The 22723-nt window shown below is 40.8% G+C and overlaps 1 protein-coding gene across 8 annotated transcripts in view; it reads left to right on the top strand.

The window, feature by feature from the left end:
* itpr1b (inositol 1,4,5-trisphosphate receptor, type 1b) overlaps positions 1 to 22723 on the top strand; it is an 88082-nt gene that overhangs the window by 6972 nt on the left and 58387 nt on the right. For 5 of the 8 annotated variants that reach the window (XM_035152068.1, XM_035152063.1, XM_035152067.1 and 2 more), the window contains exons 4-23: positions 9025 to 9140; positions 9596 to 9682; positions 10448 to 10606; positions 11956 to 12054; positions 12589 to 12672; positions 12861 to 13007; positions 13112 to 13216; positions 13413 to 13457; positions 13580 to 13609; positions 14146 to 14300; positions 18228 to 18327; positions 18412 to 18572; positions 18718 to 18859; positions 18953 to 19111; positions 19203 to 19375; positions 19790 to 19909; positions 19992 to 20183; positions 20752 to 21003; positions 21147 to 21288; positions 21382 to 21535. In XM_035152068.1, the coding sequence (XP_035007959.1) occupies positions 9025 to 9140; positions 9596 to 9682; positions 10448 to 10606; positions 11956 to 12054; positions 12589 to 12672; positions 12861 to 13007; positions 13112 to 13216; positions 13413 to 13457; positions 13580 to 13609; positions 14146 to 14300; positions 18228 to 18327; positions 18412 to 18572; positions 18718 to 18859; positions 18953 to 19111; positions 19203 to 19375; positions 19790 to 19909; positions 19992 to 20183; positions 20752 to 21003; positions 21147 to 21288; positions 21382 to 21535 (2622 nt within the window). The remainder of the gene's footprint in view (positions 1 to 9024; positions 9141 to 9595; positions 9683 to 10447; positions 10607 to 11955; positions 12055 to 12588; positions 12673 to 12860; positions 13008 to 13111; positions 13217 to 13412; positions 13458 to 13579; positions 13610 to 14145; positions 14301 to 18227; positions 18328 to 18411; positions 18573 to 18717; positions 18860 to 18952; positions 19112 to 19202; positions 19376 to 19789; positions 19910 to 19991; positions 20184 to 20751; positions 21004 to 21146; positions 21289 to 21381; positions 21536 to 22723) is intronic. The other 3 variants (XM_035152069.1, XM_035152065.1, XM_035152061.1) reach the window with 1 other exon arrangement.

Here is a 22723-nt window from a genome sequence, read left to right as displayed (position 1 = left end):
CTTGTTTGGAGTTTTGATGATGATGGTGGTGGAGAGCTCAGTCTAACAGATTGAACCTGGTGCAGTTCTGGTGACTGCTAATACCACATGATTCACATCATTGTTATACTCGTGTTATACTTCAGTAGCCCCTCGTGCCCTATGGATGGAGGCACTGTTTTTCTGACTGCTCCCATCAGCATAGAAATGTTTTAAAAGGTCACCTAGGTCAAAATTATCCTTGAATGAAACATCTGCACTGACCCTTTGCTCTAAAGGGACAAGTGGACCCAAACCATGCAAAAAGAGTCCCATAGAATAACTGGATCCTTTCACTGGGGCCGTTAAGCATTCAGGCCTGTGTAGTTCTCATGGTGTGTGCCACATATGCACTTAATGTCAAGAATATGGTGACGAATGACTCATCTGACCATATCACATTTCCCTCTCTTCTCTTTATATCTCTGAAGTCTCAAACGTGAATCTCTGTAATGAGGGGTTTATGCACTGCTGCCCTACTAGGGTTGTCAAAAGCTCTAATACATCAATCAGTTTTCATTATCGTTATAGTTTTGAGGAGTACTGAAGCAAATCTACAATCAACCTAAACTAGGAAAATCAACTGATCCACAACCTGTGGCTTTTTAAAACCTGGTCTGGCCACTGCGTTTTGTGTACATCCATACCTTGTATTCATTTATTAATTGATTAAATGTATTGCTTCAAAGAAAATACATTTAGCATCACTGTCGTCCAACGTGAGCAGCAAACCACTCATTTCTAACCATATGTACTGATGACCTTTCATCATATCTATAAGGAAGCACATACAGTAACTTACAGTTCCTATTGAAACACCAGCCAGTTGAGTTTTGTGACATAGGCTCCTGAACAATGAGCCCTCTCTCATGTCACTTAGATATTTCCCTGCTGTCATCCTGATAAAATAAAAGCATTCACCTGCTCAGCACTTTCATACACACCACAGAGCCTGACTGCATGTTAGTGGCTTAATCATACCAGTGCCCCTGTGTGGAATCATCCACTTTCGTTTTGTTCCTCCACTCATTTATTGAGGTTTTCTATTTAGTTTGTCATCCTCCTGTATATGCCCTATACATTATATTCATTCAGTACAAGTTTGCATGAACAAGTGAACTGAACGTAAAATCTCAAAATCATCATTACAACTGTTTGTGAAACACAGCTTCTGTGACACACCGCATGAAACAACAGGATGAGCTAGGGGGAGCAGTTCAACCAGAGGGCAGAATATTCACACAGTCATTTGAACTAATATGCTTCTATCTCACTTATGAAGAGTTTTAGTTTTTGTTCCTGAATGACAGGATGGATGGTTTCTGTCAGGCACAGTGCCAGAAAGAGCATCAGGCCCATGACCGAAACCTGGCATTAAAACCAAAGTGCTAATTACACACTCTAACCTGACCGCATGAGATTGATATCACAGAGACAATGTCTTTTTGTTTTTCAAGCTCTATTGTTGCTTGGTTTCAGCTTCCTGTATCATTTTAAGTATTGTACAGGTTGTCACAGGTATGTCTCTGACGTGCAGGGACATGGGATGTTTTGGTCTGAGGTTGTCCCAAAGAGATTCTCTCCAAAGTTCATCTAAAAAACAAAGGAAATGAGAAATTTATTTAGATTTTTTCCGCCTTCTGTCCGATCTTCTATCTTATTTGTGATGCATGTTGCTTTCAAAACACACCTCCTCCGACTATACCTTGAATACAATTTTAAACTAACAATTTAGTAGCACTTAAATGGCACTTCGTATAGCACTTTGTAGTTTTGCTTTTTTGAAGAAATTGTACTTTCTTGATTCTTGTTGTTCTGGGTCTGTACCCTCATGGTTGAATGCACCTATTGTAAGTCGCTTTGGATAAAAGCGTCAGCTAAATGAAACGTAATGTAATGTAAGGTGTGTAGGTTCAGGTAACCATCAGCCAACAATGTTCATATAGGTTTCAATACTCTGGTTGAAACAGTTACTGGTTTCACTGTTTACTGTGGTAAAATTCCTGACGGTTAGTAAGATGGCAAGTCTCCAATACACAGGCGCAGCTAGCAACGTGCGTTTGTTTTGTTTTGTCGTTGGTCGACTTTGATGTCAGAGGGAACTGGACATTGGAAAATGCCGCTGTATTTACCATTTTAAGCATTATCATGATAGTCTGAAATGACTTCTTTAGCAGTGGTTTATATTTTTGGATGTTAATGTTGCACATTTCATATGGTGCTATATTCTTTTTATTTTAATAATTATTTTATTTAAATTACATCTGAGCATTTTAAGCACATCTTACTGGGATAATACTGATGAGCGTGATCATCCATCTCTACACAATACATATTATGCCTTATCATTCAGTTGGTCAAGGGGAAGATCGTAGTATTAATGGAATAAAAACATTGTTTTGATTTTTTTTGTCTCCAACATTGTTGGATGTCATCTGTCCTGAGTGATCCAATCACAGGTGGACAGCTCTCAGTACATGAATGGATGCACCTGGGACACATCGAGGACACACGTGAGATCTGATCACACATTCTGAGTTGGTGTGGGACGCATGTGGTCACATTCTTATCACTACGTGAATGCAAATTCTTACTGGGCCATATATGCAGGGCAGCCTACTCAGCAGACCTCTTTGACCTGCTACAGTTTCACAATGAACCAAATGTATTTTTACATTTCTCAGTGTCAAGATTATTTGTAACCACCGCCACAATATCAGCACTGACCACTACATATTGATTTTCAGTTATTTATCTACGTTGAGTAAAAACTTTAAAGCTATAAGTGCAGCACATTGATTGGCTTGGCTGCTCCTGGCTCTGATCCCTCCCTCTCTCTCTCTCTCTCTCTCTTCCGCTCACACAAACGCATACAGTGGGGCAAAAAAGTATTTAGTCAGCCACCAATTGTGCAAGTTCTCCCACTTAAAAAGATGAGAGAGGCCTGTAATTTTCATCATAGGTATACCTCAACTATGAGAGACCAAATGAGGAAAAAAAAATCCAGGAAATCACATTGTAGGATTTTTAAAGAATTTATTTGCAAATTATGGTGGAAAATAAGTATTTGGTCAATAACAAAAGTTCATCTCAATACTTTGTTAAATACCCTTTGTTGGCAATGACAGAGGTCAAACGTTTTCTGTAAGTCTTCACAAGCTTTTCACACACCGTTGCTGGTATTTTGGTCCATTCCTCCATGCAGATCTCCTCTAGAGCAGTGATGTTTTGGGGCTGTCGCTGGGCAACACGGACTTTCAACTCCCTCCACAGATTTTCTATGGGGTTGAGATCTGGAGACTGGCTAGGCCACTCCAGGACCTTGAAATGCTTCTTACGAAGCCACTCCTTCGTTGCCCGGGCGGTGTGTTTGGGATCATTGTCATGCTGAAAGACCCAGCCACGTTTCATCTTCAATGCCCTTGCTGATGGAAGGAGGTTTTCACTCAAAATCTCACGATACATGGCCCCATTCATTCTTTCCTTTACACGGATCAGTCGTCCTGGTCCCCTTGCAGAAAAACAGCCCCAAAGCATGATGTTTCCACCCCCATGCTTCACAGTAGGTATGGTGTTCTTTGGATGCAACTCGGCATTCTTTCTCCTCCAAACACGACGAGTTGAGTTTTTACCAAAAAGTTCTATTTTGGTTTCATCTGACCATATGACATTCTCCCAATCCTCTTCTGGATCATCCAAATGCTCTCTAGCAAACTTCAGACGGGCCTGGACATGTACTGGCTTAAGCAGGGGGACACGTCTGGCACTGCAGGATTTGAGTCCCTGGCGGCGTAGTGTGTTACTGATGGTAGCCTTTGTTACTTTGGTCCCAGCTCTCTGCAGGTCATTCACTAGGTCCCCCCGTGTGGTTCTGGGATTTTTGTTCACCGTTCTTGTGATCATTTTGACCCCACGGGGTGAGATCTTGCATGGAGCCCCAGATCGAGGGAGATTATCAGTGGTCTTGTATGTCTTCCATTTTCTAATAATTGCTCCCACAGTTGATTTCTTCACACCAAGCTGCTTACCTATTGCAGATTCAGTCTTCCCAGCCTGGTGCAGGTCTACAATTTTGTTTCTTTTGCCATAGTGGAGTTTGGATTGTGACTGTTTGAGGTTGTGGACAGGTGTCTTTTATACTGATAACGAGTTCAAACAGGTGCCATTAATACAGGTAAGGAGTGGAGGACAGAGGAGCCTCTTGAAGAAGTTACAGGTCTGTTAGAGCCACAAATCTTGCTTGTTTGTAGGTGACCAAATACTTATTTTACCGAGGAATTTACCAATTAATTCATAAAAAATCCTACAATGTGATTTCCTGTATTCTTTCCCCCCATTCTGTCTCTCATAGTTGAAGTGTACCTATGATGAAAATTACAGGCATCTCTCATCTTTTTAAGTGGGAGAACTTGCACAATTGGTGGCTGACGAAATACTTTTTTGCCCCACTGTACATACCCGACTCTAAACTCAAACTGGGTAAAAACAACATAATTTGGTCTGTGTGGACACAATCATACGTGTGTATTTGCATATTGAGCAGGGAAGTGGTCAAGTGGTCACATGAGTCACATTCAGGATGTATTTTAATGGCAGCTGTCAACTGTCTTACTAAAAGTTGACCAATGATCAGATCTCTCAGGGCAGATGCTATTTATAGATCTGTACAGGACCAATAAGTGAGCGTGTGCCCTGTTGACTTGATTTTGAAGTTCCAGTCATTATGCACTAGTTATTTCACAGCAGGTGCAGAGTAAAGGCTCTTCTTATGAAGCAGGATTGTTACTCATGGATTTTTCCTAGAACTCAGACACTTACATGTCAGCTGTGATGTCAGCTCACTGTGCCCGGCTGGAACTGAAATGCATGAACCACAAAGATTTATCTTCAATGATCTTAGAGTGAGTTGAAGAGAAGAATTTGCTTTGTCCACTTAACTTGGTAGTTAACCTGGAAGTGAAGGTGTAACATTGTGGAGCAGGATGATTTAAAATAAACTATAAAAAATCTGTCTTTTCCTTTTGAAGTAACTGAGTCATCAAATGTGTCAGATTACGTTTCATTCAAGGGTATAATTTTCATATCAACTCAGGACTGCTCAAACAACTATAATTGTAGTGTTCCCTGAAAATAGTAAGTTGAGTCTTTTACACAAAGTAAACATGGCATGCTGATCTGAACGTGGAATTGTAAAAGGGTACATATAAGCTTTAATTCAGTCTTTTCTTTGATTTTATTGTTGGAAACAAACAAGTGTGAAGATTCAATTTTCTGTTTGAAAATTAATCAGGTAAAATGTTAACTATGAAAGCTGAATTAAGGATATGATAATAATACAAATGAATGATTCAAGACCTAAATAATGTAAATTTGAATATGGTTTAATTCAGTTCAGTAATTCATTAATTGGAGATCAAAGGTCAAGGTCACAGTGACCTCACGTCCCTGTGGATGTGATGTATCAGGACTGAGTACATTACATCCGGTACAATTCACTTTGACTCATGGATGACCTGATTAAACTTTGGTGGTAAAAGGTTAAAGGTCACTGTGACATGTCAAACACATGTTTGCCCTGTGAATGTGATATCCCAGGAACACCTCAAGGGAACTCTTTCAAATTTGGCACACTTGTTCACTTGGGCCTCAAAAGACATGTTTTTGGCCTCTTGAATGTGATATCTCAAGACTGCTTGAGGGAATTTCTTTTTTTGATCAGTTGTCACTTGGACTCAAAGATAAAGTGATTACATTTCAGTGGTCAAAGGTCACAGTGACCTTTTATGAATCTAGAAAAAATAATAATAAGAAATATGTACATGGAAACTGAACTGGCTGGCAGAGGTGGTAATTCTAGTTTAACTTTTTACTTTGTACTTTTTTCCAACTAACAGCATTGTTTTGCATGATTAATGCATCAAGGTTCTATTGCAAACTTGCTGCTACAGTATGTGATGTGCTGTCCCAGCCGTGCCCTCATTGCCCTTTGTGCCACTTTCCTGTTTAAACTTAATTTAACCGCTGAGTTCCTTCAGAGTAAAATCAACTTTTTGAGGGTGACCAGGCCAAGGTATCAATAATAGTATTAATAGATATAGATAATAGATAATACAATCTCTGAATCCATATTTCATGGATTTAAAGAGGCTGCTGTCTTTTCAGGTGACGATGCAGAGAAATGACTTCATTTGTTTCTAACTGAGCTATTCAAATTCTATTCAAAGCTGTGCTTCACATCACAGGGCAGCAGTAACTGAACTAAATGTGCTGCACCATTCCCTTATTTAAATAAAGACGTTTACTCACAGACACAATGTCCACATTACATAGTAGCACATTTAGAATTCTGCAATTGAATTGAAGAGTTTTTTTTATTATTTTAAATTTAAGGTATCAGGAAAGTTTATTCAACCACAGGCTGCAGTGTCTCCTCTCTTATTGAGGCCAGTGTAGGCAAAGTGTACCCAGAGTAAATCCTAACATCCCCACTGAGTATTAATAGCACACTTAAGCTATTTAAAAAGTCTGTATTGTACTGTTCTGTAGCAACTCACGTCAAACCCTGCTTCTTCCCCTCCGATCTGAGCGGCTGATAAATAGTGTCATAACTGTCATGACACCTTACAGGAGTGTAGTTGGGATCAAAATAAAGGCAGAGTTTAAATAAATACAGAAGAAAAAACGGCCAAAAGTGACACTACAGCCATAAATTTACTGTCACAGGATAAACACCTTGAGATGTATTGTCTTGTTTTTCAATTTAAACTGGGCCAATGTCAGAGCAGGCCAAGCCTCTACACACAGGCCCATTTTGAGTAGTTTTTAGTATATATAACATAAAGAATACGGGACAATATATCCAATATTGTCGGTGGTTCGATCCCCGGCTCCTCCAGTCTGCATGCCGAAGTGTCCTTGGGCAAGATACTGAGCCCAAATTGCTCCTGTTGGCTGTGCCGCCAGTGAGTAAATGATGTGTGATAGAGAAAGCGCTGCATATAGAAGCACTGTGTGTGTGTGTGTGTGTGTGTGTGTGTGTGTGTGTGTGTGTGTGTGTGTGTGTGTGTGTGTGTGTGTGTGTGTGTGTGTGTGTGTGTGTGTGTGTGTGTGTGTGTGTGTGTGTGTGTGTGTGTGTGTGTGAGAATGTGACTGTGACTGTGAAGCCATTTGAATCGTCAATAAGACGAGAAAACTGCCATTTACAATATGATGCAAATGTTTCACACTTAAATTTGGACACATGGATAAAATGAAGGACAGTTAATATAATGTACTTCAACCAGTCACAGCCTTTAATTACCGCTTTCTCTGTTAACAATTGAAATGTGCTTCAGACAAAGCTTTGTGTTGTCACTACAGCATCAAGTTGCTAGCAGTGGCTTTATAGTATTTCCCCTGATGGATCAAGTAGCTTTGTCCTTCTCTGTGTTTTTGATAAATATGTAGACCCATACAATCTGTGTTTTCATTAATATACTATGAATATTTATGCTTTGTGCTATTTAAAAAAAACAAACAAAAAAACTAGATAACGTGTTCCCCCCTCGTTCGTCATCCCTTGGTCGATGTTGTATAACCCAAATACCTCCTTCTCCTTATTTTGTTTTGTCCCTCATTTATTCTCTTCTCTCCTCCCTAACCCCATTTGCTCAGACAGATGTTCTCCCAGTGCCCCATTTTCCACATTGGTCCTTGTCCTCCTTCTTCCACTGTGCCCCTTGAGGTCTAATCTCTGTGCTCTCGTGTTGGCTGCATGTTCAACAGAGGATGTAGCCAGGGTGGTTATTTTTTACCCTGGCTCCTCAGCTTCCCTGCTCCAGTTAACATACAGCAGTACCATATGTGTGTGAAACTACTGAACTCAAATTATGGAAACTTTTTATTATATTCATATCCAGATATTTTTAAATTGCACTGATTCTCAGAGCTACAATGTTCCTGTTGAGCTACACACAGAGGACGTACTATATGTGCACAGTTCAGTCATTCTGGTGGATGTCATCAGTACAGTATTTTATTGCTGGAGAGCTGAGCAAGAAAACTGGGAAGACTAAAATAACAGTCTTTTGTTAAAATGTGCATGTGTGAGATAAGGTGAGGTTTTAGTTGTAGTGAGTTGGTTTTGTGGAGACGCCAAACTTCAAAGATGTTTCTAAATATTTCATCCCTCCATTATCTATATCACTTATTCTCTTGAGGGTCGCAGGTCGAGGTGAGACAGATACAACCATTTCCACTCATATTCACACCTACAGTCAATTCAGAATCTCCAGTCAACCTAACCCTAATCTGTGGGAGGGAGCTGGAATCCCCAGAGACATGTAAAACTCCACACAGAGAACCGCTCTACCATGCCGCCCCATATATTATATTATCTCCAATTATTTCATATTAGACACCTTTTTTTTCTCTCAATAACATTAAATAATTGGTTTGGAAACAGCTTTGCTACATTAGCTAGGAGTAAAACGTGCAAACGGATTCATTGATAGAAACAAAAATCAGTTTCAGAAGAAAGTCCCCTCATTGCCCCAATGGCCTTGACTGGACAAAGTTTAGCACTTGTCCACTTCAGCTCTGTGGCCCTAAGGTGCTTTTTGTGCTTCACTCCACTGGATCTTTACCATTTCTTACCATGTGTAATATTTTCACTATAGGGCAGAGGAAAATAACGTATTACACAATATTTTGACCAGGAGGAAGCACAAGACAAAAGCCCTCGGAGGGTTCAAAGACAAAATGATTTATTCTTTAGGGAGAATGAACGTGCAAAGCAATATTTTAATTAGATCCTTATATTCCCTGTGTTCTAGTGAACAGGTCGATGGAGGATGAGGTTATTCAAATATTAAGATGTACATTGCAATACATGAGTATTCAGACATAATGTCCACATTACATAACACTGTCAGTGTCTTTTGAGTTGCACCAGGCAGTAATCATGTGTAAGCGTTAATATTATATGTTGAGTGTTGACTTTCTGCTTTTCTTGTCTCCTTTCCGCAGACTGCCTTTTCAAACTGTGTCCTATGAACAGATACTCGGCACAGAAACAGTTCTGGAAGGCGGCAAAACCTGGAGGCAACAGCACCACTGACACACTCCTCCTGACCAAACTCCACGTGAGACTAACATCAGTCTTTACCAAAATATTCAATACTCTAGTGCTGTGTTGAGGATCTGTCAACAAAAATCTGATTATCTGATTCAGAATCAGATTTGTTTGCCCAGTATGTATACACATACAATGAATTTGGCTCTGATTTTACATTAGAACAACAAAAAATACAAGAATTGTACAAAAATGCTTAAATGTGAAAAGAAATTAGGAGAATATGCGGTGTATTGGAAATACTAATGACCAAAACCATAAAAATAAACACCATGTCACAAGTCAACGGGTTGTGTTTGCTGTAAACAGTACAAGTGGTTGAAAGAAGCAATAAATTCAGTAATGAATACTTCGCTCTATAGATATAGGGGATAGATATGTGTGATTGAATGAATGCTGTGGAAAGACTACTCTGCTCTGTCTGTATTTTTTATTGAGTATTTCTGTTGCCTGTTGTCGTGTTAGCACGCTGCTGACCTGGAGAAGAAGCAGAATGAGTCTGAAAACCGCAAACTGCTGGGAAGCATCATCCAGTATGGAAATGTCATTCAGGTGCGTTCAGGAACCCATGAGATAAGTGCTTTTTACAGTGCTGGTTCAACATTTAACCCCCTGTATATGACACTGTGTGCTTGATAGTCTGTTTTAAATAACTGCTGCAGCACAAAGGCACACTGTGAGCTCCCCTGTTGAAAAGTCTTATCTACTGTTTTGCTCATTGCTCAGGAATGGTTTGCACACAGGTCAACTGTAGCATTCCTGCAGTTTGTTGTGAACCAGGAAGATGCACACATACCTTGTAGAATGTCCTAGTTGCAAAGGACTCACCTTACATTAATAAAGTGAATACCAGCTGGATAATGTTCTACTGCATGAAATAAATTGAAACATGCATTTAACCCTTGCAAATGTAGTAACATCTTTTATTAGCTTTATCCAGTCTAATATCAGTAACATCGTATTTTATGATGTAGGATTAAGTTGAGCAATTAGTCATCTGTGGGCCTGTAGGCCTTATACAGTATGATTACAGGCACATTTGTATATACATATATCATTTTTATTGAATGGGTGAAGCTGCAGCAGAGGTCATGAGAATCATTTTTGGATAGATCTCAAGTACTTAAGTCATTTAGAGGAGATATAAACATGTCAAAAAGATGCATATTTTCACTTCAGAGTTCCCTCTAGCCCTGCTGTGCCAGCCTGTGACATATTTCCTTCTTTTCTCGTTTGTGCCAGCCTCTGCAACTCTTTCCTCTGTCTGCATTGTGTCACTGTTGGTAGATATGTGAAATTTTATTCTGTTGCCAACAGTTGCTGCACCTGAAAAGCAATAAATACTTGACGGTGAACAAGCGCCTACCCGCTCTGCTGGAGAAGAACGCCATGAGAGTGACTCTGGACTCGGCGGGAAACGAGGGATCCTGGTTCTACATCCAGCCCTTCTACAAGCTCCGATCCCTGGGAGACAGTGTGGGTAGAGCGGGGTGTGGGATTCCACTTAAATGTGCTCAGCAGGAGAAATTAAGGATGTGCTTTTAGACAGGGTTTGAAAACAGGGGTCACATGCTGGTACGTAGCTTGGTGTTTGAAGACAAGGGGGAGCAAGACTTACCTTTCCAGATGCTTGAATGTGGTCGGTATGTTGAATTACCTTCCTAACAAGGCAAGGGAATGTGAAACAGCAGCTCCGTGTTGTTTGTTAAACGCCAACAACATCTTATCACCACAGTTCCTTTGCAGGCTGCTGGATCAGTTGCACAGATAATGTTTGGTACAGAAGGCATTTAGATGAAGACCACATTTGTAAAGAAAAGTGTCATCAGGCGTTTGCACTGATATTTTACAAGATCCATCCATCAGTTATCCATCCCCCTTATCCTTTGAGGGTCCTGGGGGAGCTGGAGCCAATCCCAGCCGACACTGTGTGAAAGGCGGGATACTCTGTGGACAGGTCACCACTTTATCCCAGGACCAACATCTCAACAACACATCTCACATTTTTATGCCCTTGACATTCTTGCCTGAATACGATGGATTTCTTGTCAAATTCATCTCAAATCTCCATCCACCCAGTTGTGAGAGCATCACAAATGAATGATGGATAATTCTTTTAATATTTTACAGCTTCACGCTGCTCAGGCCTCCTTGTGTCTATGTTGTATAAGGGATACTCAGGGTCAGTGCAACACTTAAATGGTTCAGTCTGTTCCAGTTCTTTCTCACTCAGTATGGTTTACTACTCCCCCTAGTGTTTATCTGGAGGCTAGCATGGTCCAATGTACCTGCCTATGCCTTGGTGAGTGACATACTTGTGATGTGGACTTTAAGAAAAGCTCTCAATCCCTCACAGTGGCCCCTTAGAGCAGTGTCTCCCAAATTATGGGATTGGATCCTCTGGGGGGGCTGGGGGACACAGAAGGAGGGTCACAAGATCATTTCCTGTGATCAATTTGCAATAGCATGTTTTAGCCATAATTGTTCCAAATTCTGAAACATACCTGTTAAAAATCTATTTTTTATATAATCATGCAAATAATCTTCAGACTTGTGATTTTCTTCATCTCCATGCAACTCTGTACTGATAATGAAAGATAATTGACACCATCAATTTGGAGCAGGTTAATTTTCAGCACTACAAGAAACACTGCATTGCAAGTCATTGTCCTTTGGGATATGAGGTCTCTGGTAGTTATTGTGGGGGTTATGAGCTAAAAAGCTTGTGAACCCAGTGTGTCATCTGGTTTCAAGATTTTGTATTGCTGAATATATGCTATATATACATATATTATATGTTCTGTCTATATTTACCGCTCATGTAGGTGGTGATTGGAGATAAAGTGGTTCTTAACCCAGTGAATGCAGGACAGCCTCTACATGCCAGCAGCCACCAGCTCGTGGACAACCCAGGATGCAATGAGGTACATGAACCCATGCTGCCTGTATAAATCTGCACAGTAAATAAGAACAATCTCTAATTATTGGAGGTTCCACGCAGCAGCCAAAAGGAAATCTGACAGGATTGATGAGGAATTATGCTCCAAAGTTAGGGAACGCACTACCTACAGATATCAGGGATATAGCTTTAGCATTTAATTGTCTCTGGATCTGCTGGTACAGGGGACTGCTGCATTTCCTTTTCTTTCAAATTGTTGTATTTGACTTGTTTTTATGTGCTGCTTTTAACATAATTAGTTTGCCATCTGAACCTTAATTTATTACTATTATTCAATGGTTTTATCCTTCAGACTCAGATTTTCTCTCACATTATTTTCTTCCTGGATTTTATTTCCATCTTATTTTCCATCACTTTTTACAACTGTTTCTGTAAATTCATGTATGAAAGGTGCTGTATAATTAAGGATGTATTATTATTATTATGATTATTACCATTATAAAGCCTGCCTTATCATTACCATTATCGTAACCTCTAAATTTCACACACTTCTCTCCAGGTTAATTCAGTTAATTGCAACACGAGCTGGAAAGTTGTTCTGTTCATGAAATGGAGCGACAACAAGGAAACAATTCTCAAAGGGGTAGGTATCCTCAGATATATTTCTTATACATCTAATTATACAAAATATCATTCACAAATGTTTAAACTGTGTTTTTACTGTATTTATATATAACAATATTTATATTTACGTAGTATTTCATACTGTGATTTACACATTAAACCAGTGTGTGAGACAGAAAATAACAATCAGTGTGTGTGTAATTGCAGGGTGATGTGGTGCGGTTGTTCCACGCAGAGCAGGAGAAGTTCCTCACATGTGACGATCACAGGAAGAAGCAGTATGTTTTTCTCAGAACCACCGGCCGGCAGTCTGCCACCTCTGCCACCAGCAGCAAAGCGTTGTGGGAAGTAGAGGTCAGCACAACACAATCACCTTCACAAAAACCTTCATTACGTTTTTGAAGCACTTCACTTAAAATTGATTTTGCCTTCTTTCTCTTGTCTTCTGCCAACACCAGGTGGTCCACCATGACCCATGCAGGGGAGGTGCAGGCTACTGGAACAGCCTGTTCAGGTTTAAACACTTGGCCACAGGATGTTATTTAGCTGCTGAGATGGGTGAGGTGTGTCATGTGTGTACCTGTGTACACCATTCTTTGTCCTTCACATGTATCTGCAGCATGAATAATAGTTTATATCAGCAAAATACTCTGACATGGTTGGTATAGTGATGTCAGATATGCAGCGCAGGGACCAAAATCCAAAGTTAACAATGTTGAGGATGATATTTTATATTTTGTGTGTGTGTGTGTTTCCCAGGTGAACCAAGACTTTGAGGAGGAGAATGCTGAGCAGCGTTCCTCTGTAAGTTGGCCTCATCTCCTTCTGTCTGAGTGCTTAGCAACGTCACGTTCGTCACATTGCTATTGATCTAATCTATTTCTAACCTGCTCACTTCTGTGGTGGGTCTTTGCTGTCTGGTCTAGGTGGTGGACTTTACACCCTTTAATTTCCAGGTACTGTCATATAATCCTCATTTGGCAGCAGCAACCTATAGCATAAACCACTATCATTGCCATGTCTGAATGCTCACACTGTCTTTGCAGCTTTTTTAAATAATTGATTTACTTTGGTCTTCATTAATGACAGAACTAATTTTCATTTAGGTTTCTTGTGACCTCATTTTAATCGCGCTAGATTACCACATGGTGCCTCCATGCCATCGTCACAGTTGATGCATGTCTCTCTGATAATCACCATTAGGTGGCAATGTTGTACCAACCTATACTGACGTTATCAGAGCTGCTGTGTGCACTTGTGGTTCTCATATATGTCCTAACAAGGCCCAGCAGTCTATAGTGATGCCTGAAGCTGATCTCTCTGACTTGTACAGCTTCGAGTCAGGTGCAAGAACTGATAAGTTCTATCAGCTTCTGTTGTGCCTGCTCCCCTGCCTCATCATGGAATATCAGTGGTCTCCATTCTTTCATATCCTTCACTGTTTGAAGCCAGTGTGCCGTGCGCCTTCTCACGTTGTGTTTTCTTGCTCTAGCTGGATGCAGATAATGAAGCACTGCGAGGTCGTCTGCGAGCTCCACAGGAGAAGATCATGTACACGCTGGTGCCTGTTCCCGATGGCATGGATATCTCCTCCATCTTTGAACTGGATCCTACCACGCTTAGAGGGGGGGACTCCATGGTGCCCAGGTATAATATATGTTAACACAACCAGGCGTATACACACACGCACAGAAAAACAGAATCGATTATTTAGGAATTTATCATAATTCACATAATAAAGAATCTTCATTCCTCCTCTGACAACTGCATTAAAACAGTTAAATACCAGAACCATCATTATATATAAGGTACGTACCTTAGAGAACACGAGGCAGAGGCAAAGACAGTGTCAGAGACCCCTCAAAGAGAAACATGTTTCTGCTAATGGTAATACAACATCTGGCATATTGGAAAATATGGCAGGTGTAAAAATGATCAATGTCTGAACATCATCAGAGAGACCACAGTGATGTCAAAACTACCACAAACAATAGCAGCAGTAAATGTTTGACTCATGTGTAGAGTTGAGGGGGAATTTGGAAAATCAGTAGGTCGGGATTTTTTGAAGTGATGAGAGTTTGTTCATTTTTTGCAGTTGTCGACAAAACTCCTTGACATGACGCAGAAGAATGGATTTTAATGGACGTTTTTTTCTTTATTCAAGAGTGTGATATTTCAGTTGAGAGCAGGATTTACTGATTCAGATTTTATAATGCTTTCTCTCAAAACCCTGCAATCACTCTCAAATAGCTCCTGCTTGTGGTTGGATTTGCTCTGCTTGCGCTTGAACTGTGTGCGTGCACTCACATTTCCTGTGCTTCAGCTGTTCTCCTGGCGCTCATGCTTCTTCTCTTCCATGTGACACGTCTGATCTTGGATTTTTTTTGAGTCAAAATTTCACAACCAATAGAATTTTAGGTGTCTTGTTGACAAGTGAAATATGTCCTGCCCTCGTTCTGGGTGTGTCAGCTGTACTTCTTTGAGAGTCCTGTATGGGCGGTTTCATGGCATGCACTCCCGTACGCAGGCGCTTCCCACGCACACAGAAGCTGCGTGACCACAAGAGAAGAGCTGAAGCTGGTAGGTAGGAAATTGGAGTGCAAGTGCACAGTATGAGCACAAGCAGGGGCCTGTTGAGTGTGAGTGAAAGCATGACAAATTCTGAATGTGAAATCAACAAGTACTGCTCTCAAACTGAAAGCTCAAAATCTTTATTAAAGAAAAGAAAAAAACAAAACATAGATTGTTCTTGTGTCTGTGTGTACAGACACAGACACGTGGTTACCTCCCAAGGACCTCTTGTGGCCTTGTCAGGACCTGTAGACTTCATGGGTCCAAGGCCTGGTCCTATTAAGGCTAGAAGTCATTTCTGAGCTTCTGGTCAAGGTTTGGGTTAGGCATGCATTGGTCATGGTAAAGGTTTGGGATAAGGTGTTGGTTAGGCTGTCCACAATGAATGGAAGTCAATGCAATAACCTGTGTGTGTGTGTGTTCGATACCTTTTTATGCAGACTTTGCCAAATGCTGTCCATTCACCTTAAGATATGTAAAGGTGAAGGCCGACACGTTAGATTGTCTTGTCTGTTCACTTATTACTAAAATAATCAACACAGTTGAGATCTGTGTGAAAGTGATGCACTTTTACACGTTAAGGTGCAATCACCTAAGGCGCCAAGGAGAACAAGGGCGTCTCTGTATGGCATGAAACAGGAAACCATTGTTGTCAGAAGACATGGATGGAAAATCCTTGATGCGTGTTTGAGCTAAAACCACAGATGTTGCATAAACAATTCATACGGTTTTGCAGATCATCTGACAGTTAAATACTTTCTCATGAAACCTGCTCTTTACTCCCAGAGTAGCGTAAAATGAGTCCTGCTGAATCATAGATTTGATACAGCAAAAACTCACTATTTTAGTTGGTATGAAGATATTGTAATATTTCATGCACTTGCAGATAAAAGCAGCTGCTGTGCAATGATGCGTTGGCCAAGCCATGTACCTGTTGCGTATTTTCATGCATCTATAATAAGCCTCTGCTTTGTTCCTCAATTCTCAGTATTGTGTTGGAGGGAATGTGTACTTCTAAAATGATAATAGTGTTATTGTCCCTGTCACCGCACATCAGATAAGAACACAAACTCTCCACCTTGTGTCAAAGCCCCTATTGTGTCACATCGTCAGGTGCGTGTCTGCACACTGCAGGCTACTGCTGCTGGCCCCGCCCACTACTACCTGAAATAACCCTGTCCTCAGACTTACGGCAGGGGACTAATTAATACCCGGGAGAACCAGTATACAGAGGTAAGCCTGTTAGCTTTAGAGGGCGGTTACATAACGCCTGCCAAGAATATGCCTACTGATGTCTGTGCTGAAAGCCTGAGAAGTGACACACACCTACTCACCCACACACGTGGAGCAGGCTGGGTGCTTTAAGAATGAAGGATGTTGTTGGCTCAGACGATACTATGCGTAAAGGTTTAGTGTTTAGCTGAGGAGAGACAACAGTGGACAGGTCACTACTGGATAATCTGTCATCAGACCACGCACTCGGTTAAGCCCATTGTAAGCGGTCTCTTCCCGACCCAGGCAATTTGTTTACATACCTCGCTCACGTGTTGCTACTGATCAGCAAGGCCAGAAACCGATATACTAACGTATACAAATATACCTCTTTATGTAATCCAACTGTATCACAGTATGATCTGAATGAAATCCTGTCTTCATGGTGTGCGTCATATCCTTCTGTTTTGCTGACACTGTTTCAGAGATGTGTTGCTTTATGAGCATTTTATCATCATTTATGAGGCCTTTAAAAGTAGTGGATTGTGTTATTCTATCCGCCTCTCTCATGTTTGTAAATTGAATATTCATCATGTTTATAGTTACAGTTATTGTGGTTGAAATTCAGCAAATAAGTGAAGAAAATGAGCTAACACATTTCAGTCAACTCCCGCTGTAAATCATTGTGGTATCATGATTCCTGCACTGTAGATGCTGAAAAGTCAGAGGCACACAGACGTGTGAGGTAGGCACTCTACCTATTGCCATTCTTGTGAAGGTTGGTTCTTAGGAAAAGACAAATAGTCATCTATTTCATTCAGCCATCCGTAACTGTGTTTCGTCTTTATTTTATTACATCCTGTTCAGGTTTGTTATTCATGTTAGTATGTTGTGAACTTAACACTAGAGGACAGAGATCAAGTTTTAAGATTAAAACAATTTTGTGTCCTTGGGAACATCAGTGTGTTATTTCAGTGTCTTGGCCTGTGGCCCAACAGATACTGAGATATGTTGTGGACTGAAGTTGATATTTTAACCTGAGGGTGGTTCTGTATTTAACCTTGTGATGTATCCTTAATGAAAACCATTCATCCTTTCATTTGTCTTCGGGTGAGTTCCTTATAAACACAGATGTAAATGGTGCAAAAACAAACATGCAAAGTTATTAAAAATTATTTTAGATAAGATAAAGAGAGATATTTCTCATTAAAGGACAATGTAGATTTGTGTAAATTTTATGCAAACTTTCAGTTGAACACAAATATAAACCGATTAGATTTTGGTGGTTGAAGGTCAAAGGTCAAGATCACTGTGACCTTGTGTTCTTGTGAACATGATACATCAGGAACTACCGTAGGGAAATTCTATACATGTGGAGCAAACATTCACTTGGACTCAAGGATGACCTGATAAGAATTTTGAAGGTCAAGGTCAAAGTGAACGTGTTATCTTTAGAACGCCTTGAGAGAATCGCTTCAAATTTAGCACAAATATTCACATTAACTTCTTAGATTTGTGTGCTCAAAGATCAAAGGTCAACTTAAATGGGGCCTCACAAGCATGTTTTGGCCTCTTGATATGTCAAGTCTGCCTTCAGAGAATTTCTTCATAATTGTGACTATTTGTCACTTGGACTCAAAAACATATTTATTAGATATTTTGTATATAGACTGGCAGAGGCATACAACCACAATGTGATAATTCTACTCAAAGCTCTACGACACTTGTTCTGTGCCCTGAAACTTGATATATTGCTTTGTCGCCTCAAACACTTTCTGCTGTTACTTGCAGGAGCTCATACGTGAGGCTAAGACACTTGTGCACAAACACGTGGGTCCACAGCACCAACAACCCTATCGACAAAGAAGAGGAGAAACCTGTGATGTTACAGGTGAGTGGCAGATGTGTTGGTCGAGATGTGTGGCACGGCTGAGCTGTTCTGATCAGGTAAACTAAAAACAATTGCTCACTCCAGATCGGAACTTCAGGAGTAAAAGAAGACAAGGAAGCTTTCGCCATCGTACCTGTGCCGCCAGCTGAAGTGCGTGATTTAGATTTAGCTAACGATGCAAGTAAAGTGTTGGCGTCTATTGCTGGCAAACTGGAAAAGGGAACCATAACACAAAATGAAAGGAGGTATGTGGGGAGAAATATCCATAGCAGAACATTCTAAAAAAATTGTTTGTATTTATTTGTAAAGGAAAACCAAATAGCACTGAAATAGCTGCCCTATAATGTGTTACTGAAAGTGTTTTGATGTGTGCATCTATGAATTTTCCAGGTTTGTGACGAAGCTTCTTGAAGATCTAGTATTCTTCGTGGTGGACATCCCCAACAGTGGGCAGGATGTTCTGGACATCATGGTCAACAAACCCAACAGAGAAAGACAGAAACTCATGAGAGAGCAGAATATTCTTAAACAGGTTGGTCTTAAACCCAGAGACTGTAACTGTACATATCCAATTTTAGGTTTAACTATATATTTGATGGTTTTAAATGTTCTATTTCCATTGCAGATTTTCAAGCTCCTCCAAGCCCCTTTCACAGATAGTGGTGATGGTCCCATGCTCCGATTGGAAGAACTTGGAGACCAGCGGCACGCTCCTTTTAGACATATTTGCAGGCTTTGCTACAGAGTCTTACGCCATTCCCAGCAAGATTATAGGAAGAACCAGGTGTGAGGACACAGCAGCGCCACTCTGATCCTGATAATCGTAGTCCTTGTTTAATCGTTTTCCTTGTTTTAACTGTTTAACTCTTTCTCAGGAATACATAGCCAAACAGTTCCGCTTCATGCAGAAGCAGATAGGTTATGATGTGTTGGCAGAGGACACAATAACGGCTCTTCTCCACAACAACCGGAAGCTGCTGGAGAAACACATCACCGCCGCTGAGATAGACACATTTGTCACTCTGGTGAGGAAGAACCAGGAACCGAGGTGAGGCTCACAGGAAGCCACTGTCCCAAGCTGGTATCATAAAACTGACATAGAAGCACAGGCTGTGGACAGTCTGGGTCAGAGTTGTTTGGATAACAGTCTAAAGATATTTAAATCTATGTAAATGTATTCAGGCTTTTGCTGAAGGGTGTGAGGGTGACTGCTTGTGCATGATCTTGGCTCGGCAGCTAAATTGTCGACAGTGTGCCTCTGCTCAGTCAAAGTCAAATGTTTTTAATGAAATGTGATTCAGGTTGATCCAGAAGGCTGAATAAAGGAGGCCTTCACAGTTTGAACTGTTGTATTAAAGACAGAATTTACATTTTTGACTTTTGGCTATATTATGATCTCAAATTGCCCGTTTATCTCTGGTGTCAATGAAAACATATGTCATGCTTTGTGATCTGCATCCAGGTTTCTGGATTACCTGTCCGATCTCTGCGTGTCCATGAATAAGTCCATCCCTGTGACCCAGGAGCTCATCTGCAACGCAGTGCTGGACCCCACCAACGCTGACATCCTCATCGAGACCAAGTCAGCTCCTCGCTTTTCTCACAAGTATCACGGCTGAAAAAATGAGCCTTCTGGAGTAACCAGTTTGCTTTTTACACTTCAGATTGGTCCTGTCGAGATTCGAGATCGAGATGACAACAAACGGGGAGAGCCCGGTGGAGGCAGAGGACGAAGAGGAGGTGTGGCTTTTTTGGAAAGACAACTGCAAGGAGATCCGGAGCAAGAGCATCAGGGAGTTGGCCCAGGATGCAAAGGAGGGCCAGAAGGAGGATCAGGAGGTGGTCAGCTACTACAGGTGAGATATCATTTAATTATTTTTACAACACCGTGCATGCTGTTGTAAAATCCTGTTTGACTGATTTTATTATAATGGCCTTCATGGCCAGAAGAAAAGCGCAGTGTCGAATTTGGTGCGATTTGGACACGCAAAACTTTAGATAAACAGGCAACCGGCGCTCTGTAGCAGTCAGTGGGGGGAAGGCAAAACATGAACTATAAAAATGTCACTACAGATAAACCAGGTAGGATGAGCACAAAGTTTTCTAACTTCCCTCTGCAGCATAGACTGTTTATATAAAGCTCTCCACACAACGTCCAGCTCAATCAATAGAAAGTGACGGTATATTGTGGAACTGTTTGAGGAGGACTCACTAATGACAAGGAATAATTCTGACGTAGCTCCAGAGCATCAACACAGGACAAGAGAACAGAACATTACAAACAGGCAGGTGTAGAGCGGGCACTGCACGAGTGTTTTTGAAAAACAATAACAGCACCACACAGGCATAAAGTATTATTCGAGAATATATTCATTTGGATTAAAAATACACAGTTCTAATAGCTGAAATAATATTTCCCCTCAGGTGTCAGCTGAACCTCTTTGCCCGCATGTGTCTGGACCGTCAGTACCTGGCAATCAACAAAATCTCAGGACAGCTGGATGTGGATTTGATCCTGCGCTGCATGTCGGACGAGGACCTGCCCTACGACCTGCGGGCATCTTTCTGCCGCCTCATGCTGCACATGCACGTGGACCGTGACCCTCAGGAGCAGGTCACGCCTGTCAAATATGCTCGACTTTGGTCCGAGATTCCTTCCAAGATCGCAATCGATGAGTGAGTTCATCTCGGGAAAGCATCTAACTAACATTTAATTAACAACCATTTTAATTAAATTAATCCACATTTAATTGGCTTGAATTTCCATGCCAGAGACGTCAGTGTGCATGATGTGATGTGGGTTTCCTCTTATTATGCAGCTATGACAACGATGGAACCACCAGAGACGAGATCAAAGAGCGTTTCTGCCTAACGATGGATTTTGTGGAGAACTACCTGAGAGAGGTGGTGTCGCAGAACATTCCTTTCTCTGACAAAGAGAAAAACAAGCTCACCTTCGAGGTACTGCCTCTTAGTGGATGGAATGAGCAGATAACTGACCAGCTTGTTTTGAATGAAGTTTAAAATCATGGTTTTGAATCCTCTTATCTTTAGGTAGTAAACCTGGCGAGGAACCTCATATACTTTGGATTCTACAACTTCAGCGACCTGCTTCGCTTGACTAAGATCTTACTGAACATTTTAGACTGTGTGCACGTCAGCACCATTTACCCCATCAACAAGATGGAGAAGGAAGAGGAAAACAAAGGTAAACATCCACCACCTTCATCCACAGCGTAACTCACTCATCTGTCAGTTTCTGTCCTTAGTCTCAGACTTGACTTGTCGTAACACTTCGTTGAAAAAACGATTTAATTAAATAAACACTGGTTCACTTCTCATTTTGTAGCTATTTACAGTTAAATTACATGCAGGGGTCTCTCTCTTACGCCAAGTGTAAGGCAGCACAGTTGTCCTTTCCCCGTCCTGCAGCCATGATGTTTAAATAGCAAATGCACTTGCACCCATCTGAGTGACCTTGGCCTGTTGGTCTCAATATGACGTCAGGTGCGTTGTTGGCTCCGCCAGCAGTCCGCTGCCTCAAAACAGGAGGTAACATTGGAAACTCAGCACTCCTTCACATCTGCACCATTGTTGACAGGAGGTACCACTCTGTACCAGAAACTTAACCATGACAAACTTCACCACCAATTTCAGACTGAGAACGTGTAAATAGTGAGTGGGACTGAGAAACTGACTCATGGGTTTGGGAGAACAGATCGGTCTGCAAAACCGTCTCGTTTGGGTTTTTTTTGGCTGCTATTTAAAAAATGTGTAGACTGTGAGTCTAGCCCCTTGGCTTAACCGCCATTGACCACTACGGTCTGTTGATGCAGCAGAAAGTGAAAGCAAAAAAATACCTGGTCTGGTCTCACAAAAAATAATTTGTGATTTTATGGCACATCCCCAACATAGGTAAAAGTGGATTTGCAAACGTCCTAAATGCAAGTCTGCCATGCACTGGAGAGCGTGTGCTTAGATCATTAGAATACAAATCTACATCAATCATAAATATTCACAGATGTGTAATAAAAAGCTAATTGACAATAAAGTGAATCTGACCCTTTGATACAGTGGACATGTTAGCTATGAATTAACAAAATGTTGGTATGTTTTGTACGTTCCATAAAAACAAATGGCCACCATTTCTATAATTTTTATTTTATTTTATTCAACCTTTACTTAATCAGGCAGTCTCATTGAAATGAACTGAGAACTGGAAACATTTACAATCAGCAAATAAATACCACACTATAAAGAGCTGATAAATAGAAGCAAGCTTTATTAAAACAATTACAAGAATCATGTAAAACATCTGATAAGAAACATTTAAAATAACCAAGTATAAAACTGCAGTCGTAGGACAGAGTGCAGCTCATTCCATTTTCCATTTTAA

The sequence above is a fragment of the Hippoglossus stenolepis genome, chromosome 3, assembly GCF_022539355.2.
Source record: "Hippoglossus stenolepis isolate QCI-W04-F060 chromosome 3, HSTE1.2, whole genome shotgun sequence".
Classification (NCBI taxonomy): Eukaryota; Metazoa; Chordata; class Actinopteri; order Pleuronectiformes; family Pleuronectidae; genus Hippoglossus; species Hippoglossus stenolepis.
The sequence above is the reverse complement of the archived record's forward strand: the minus strand, read 5'-3'. Positions and strand labels throughout refer to the sequence as shown.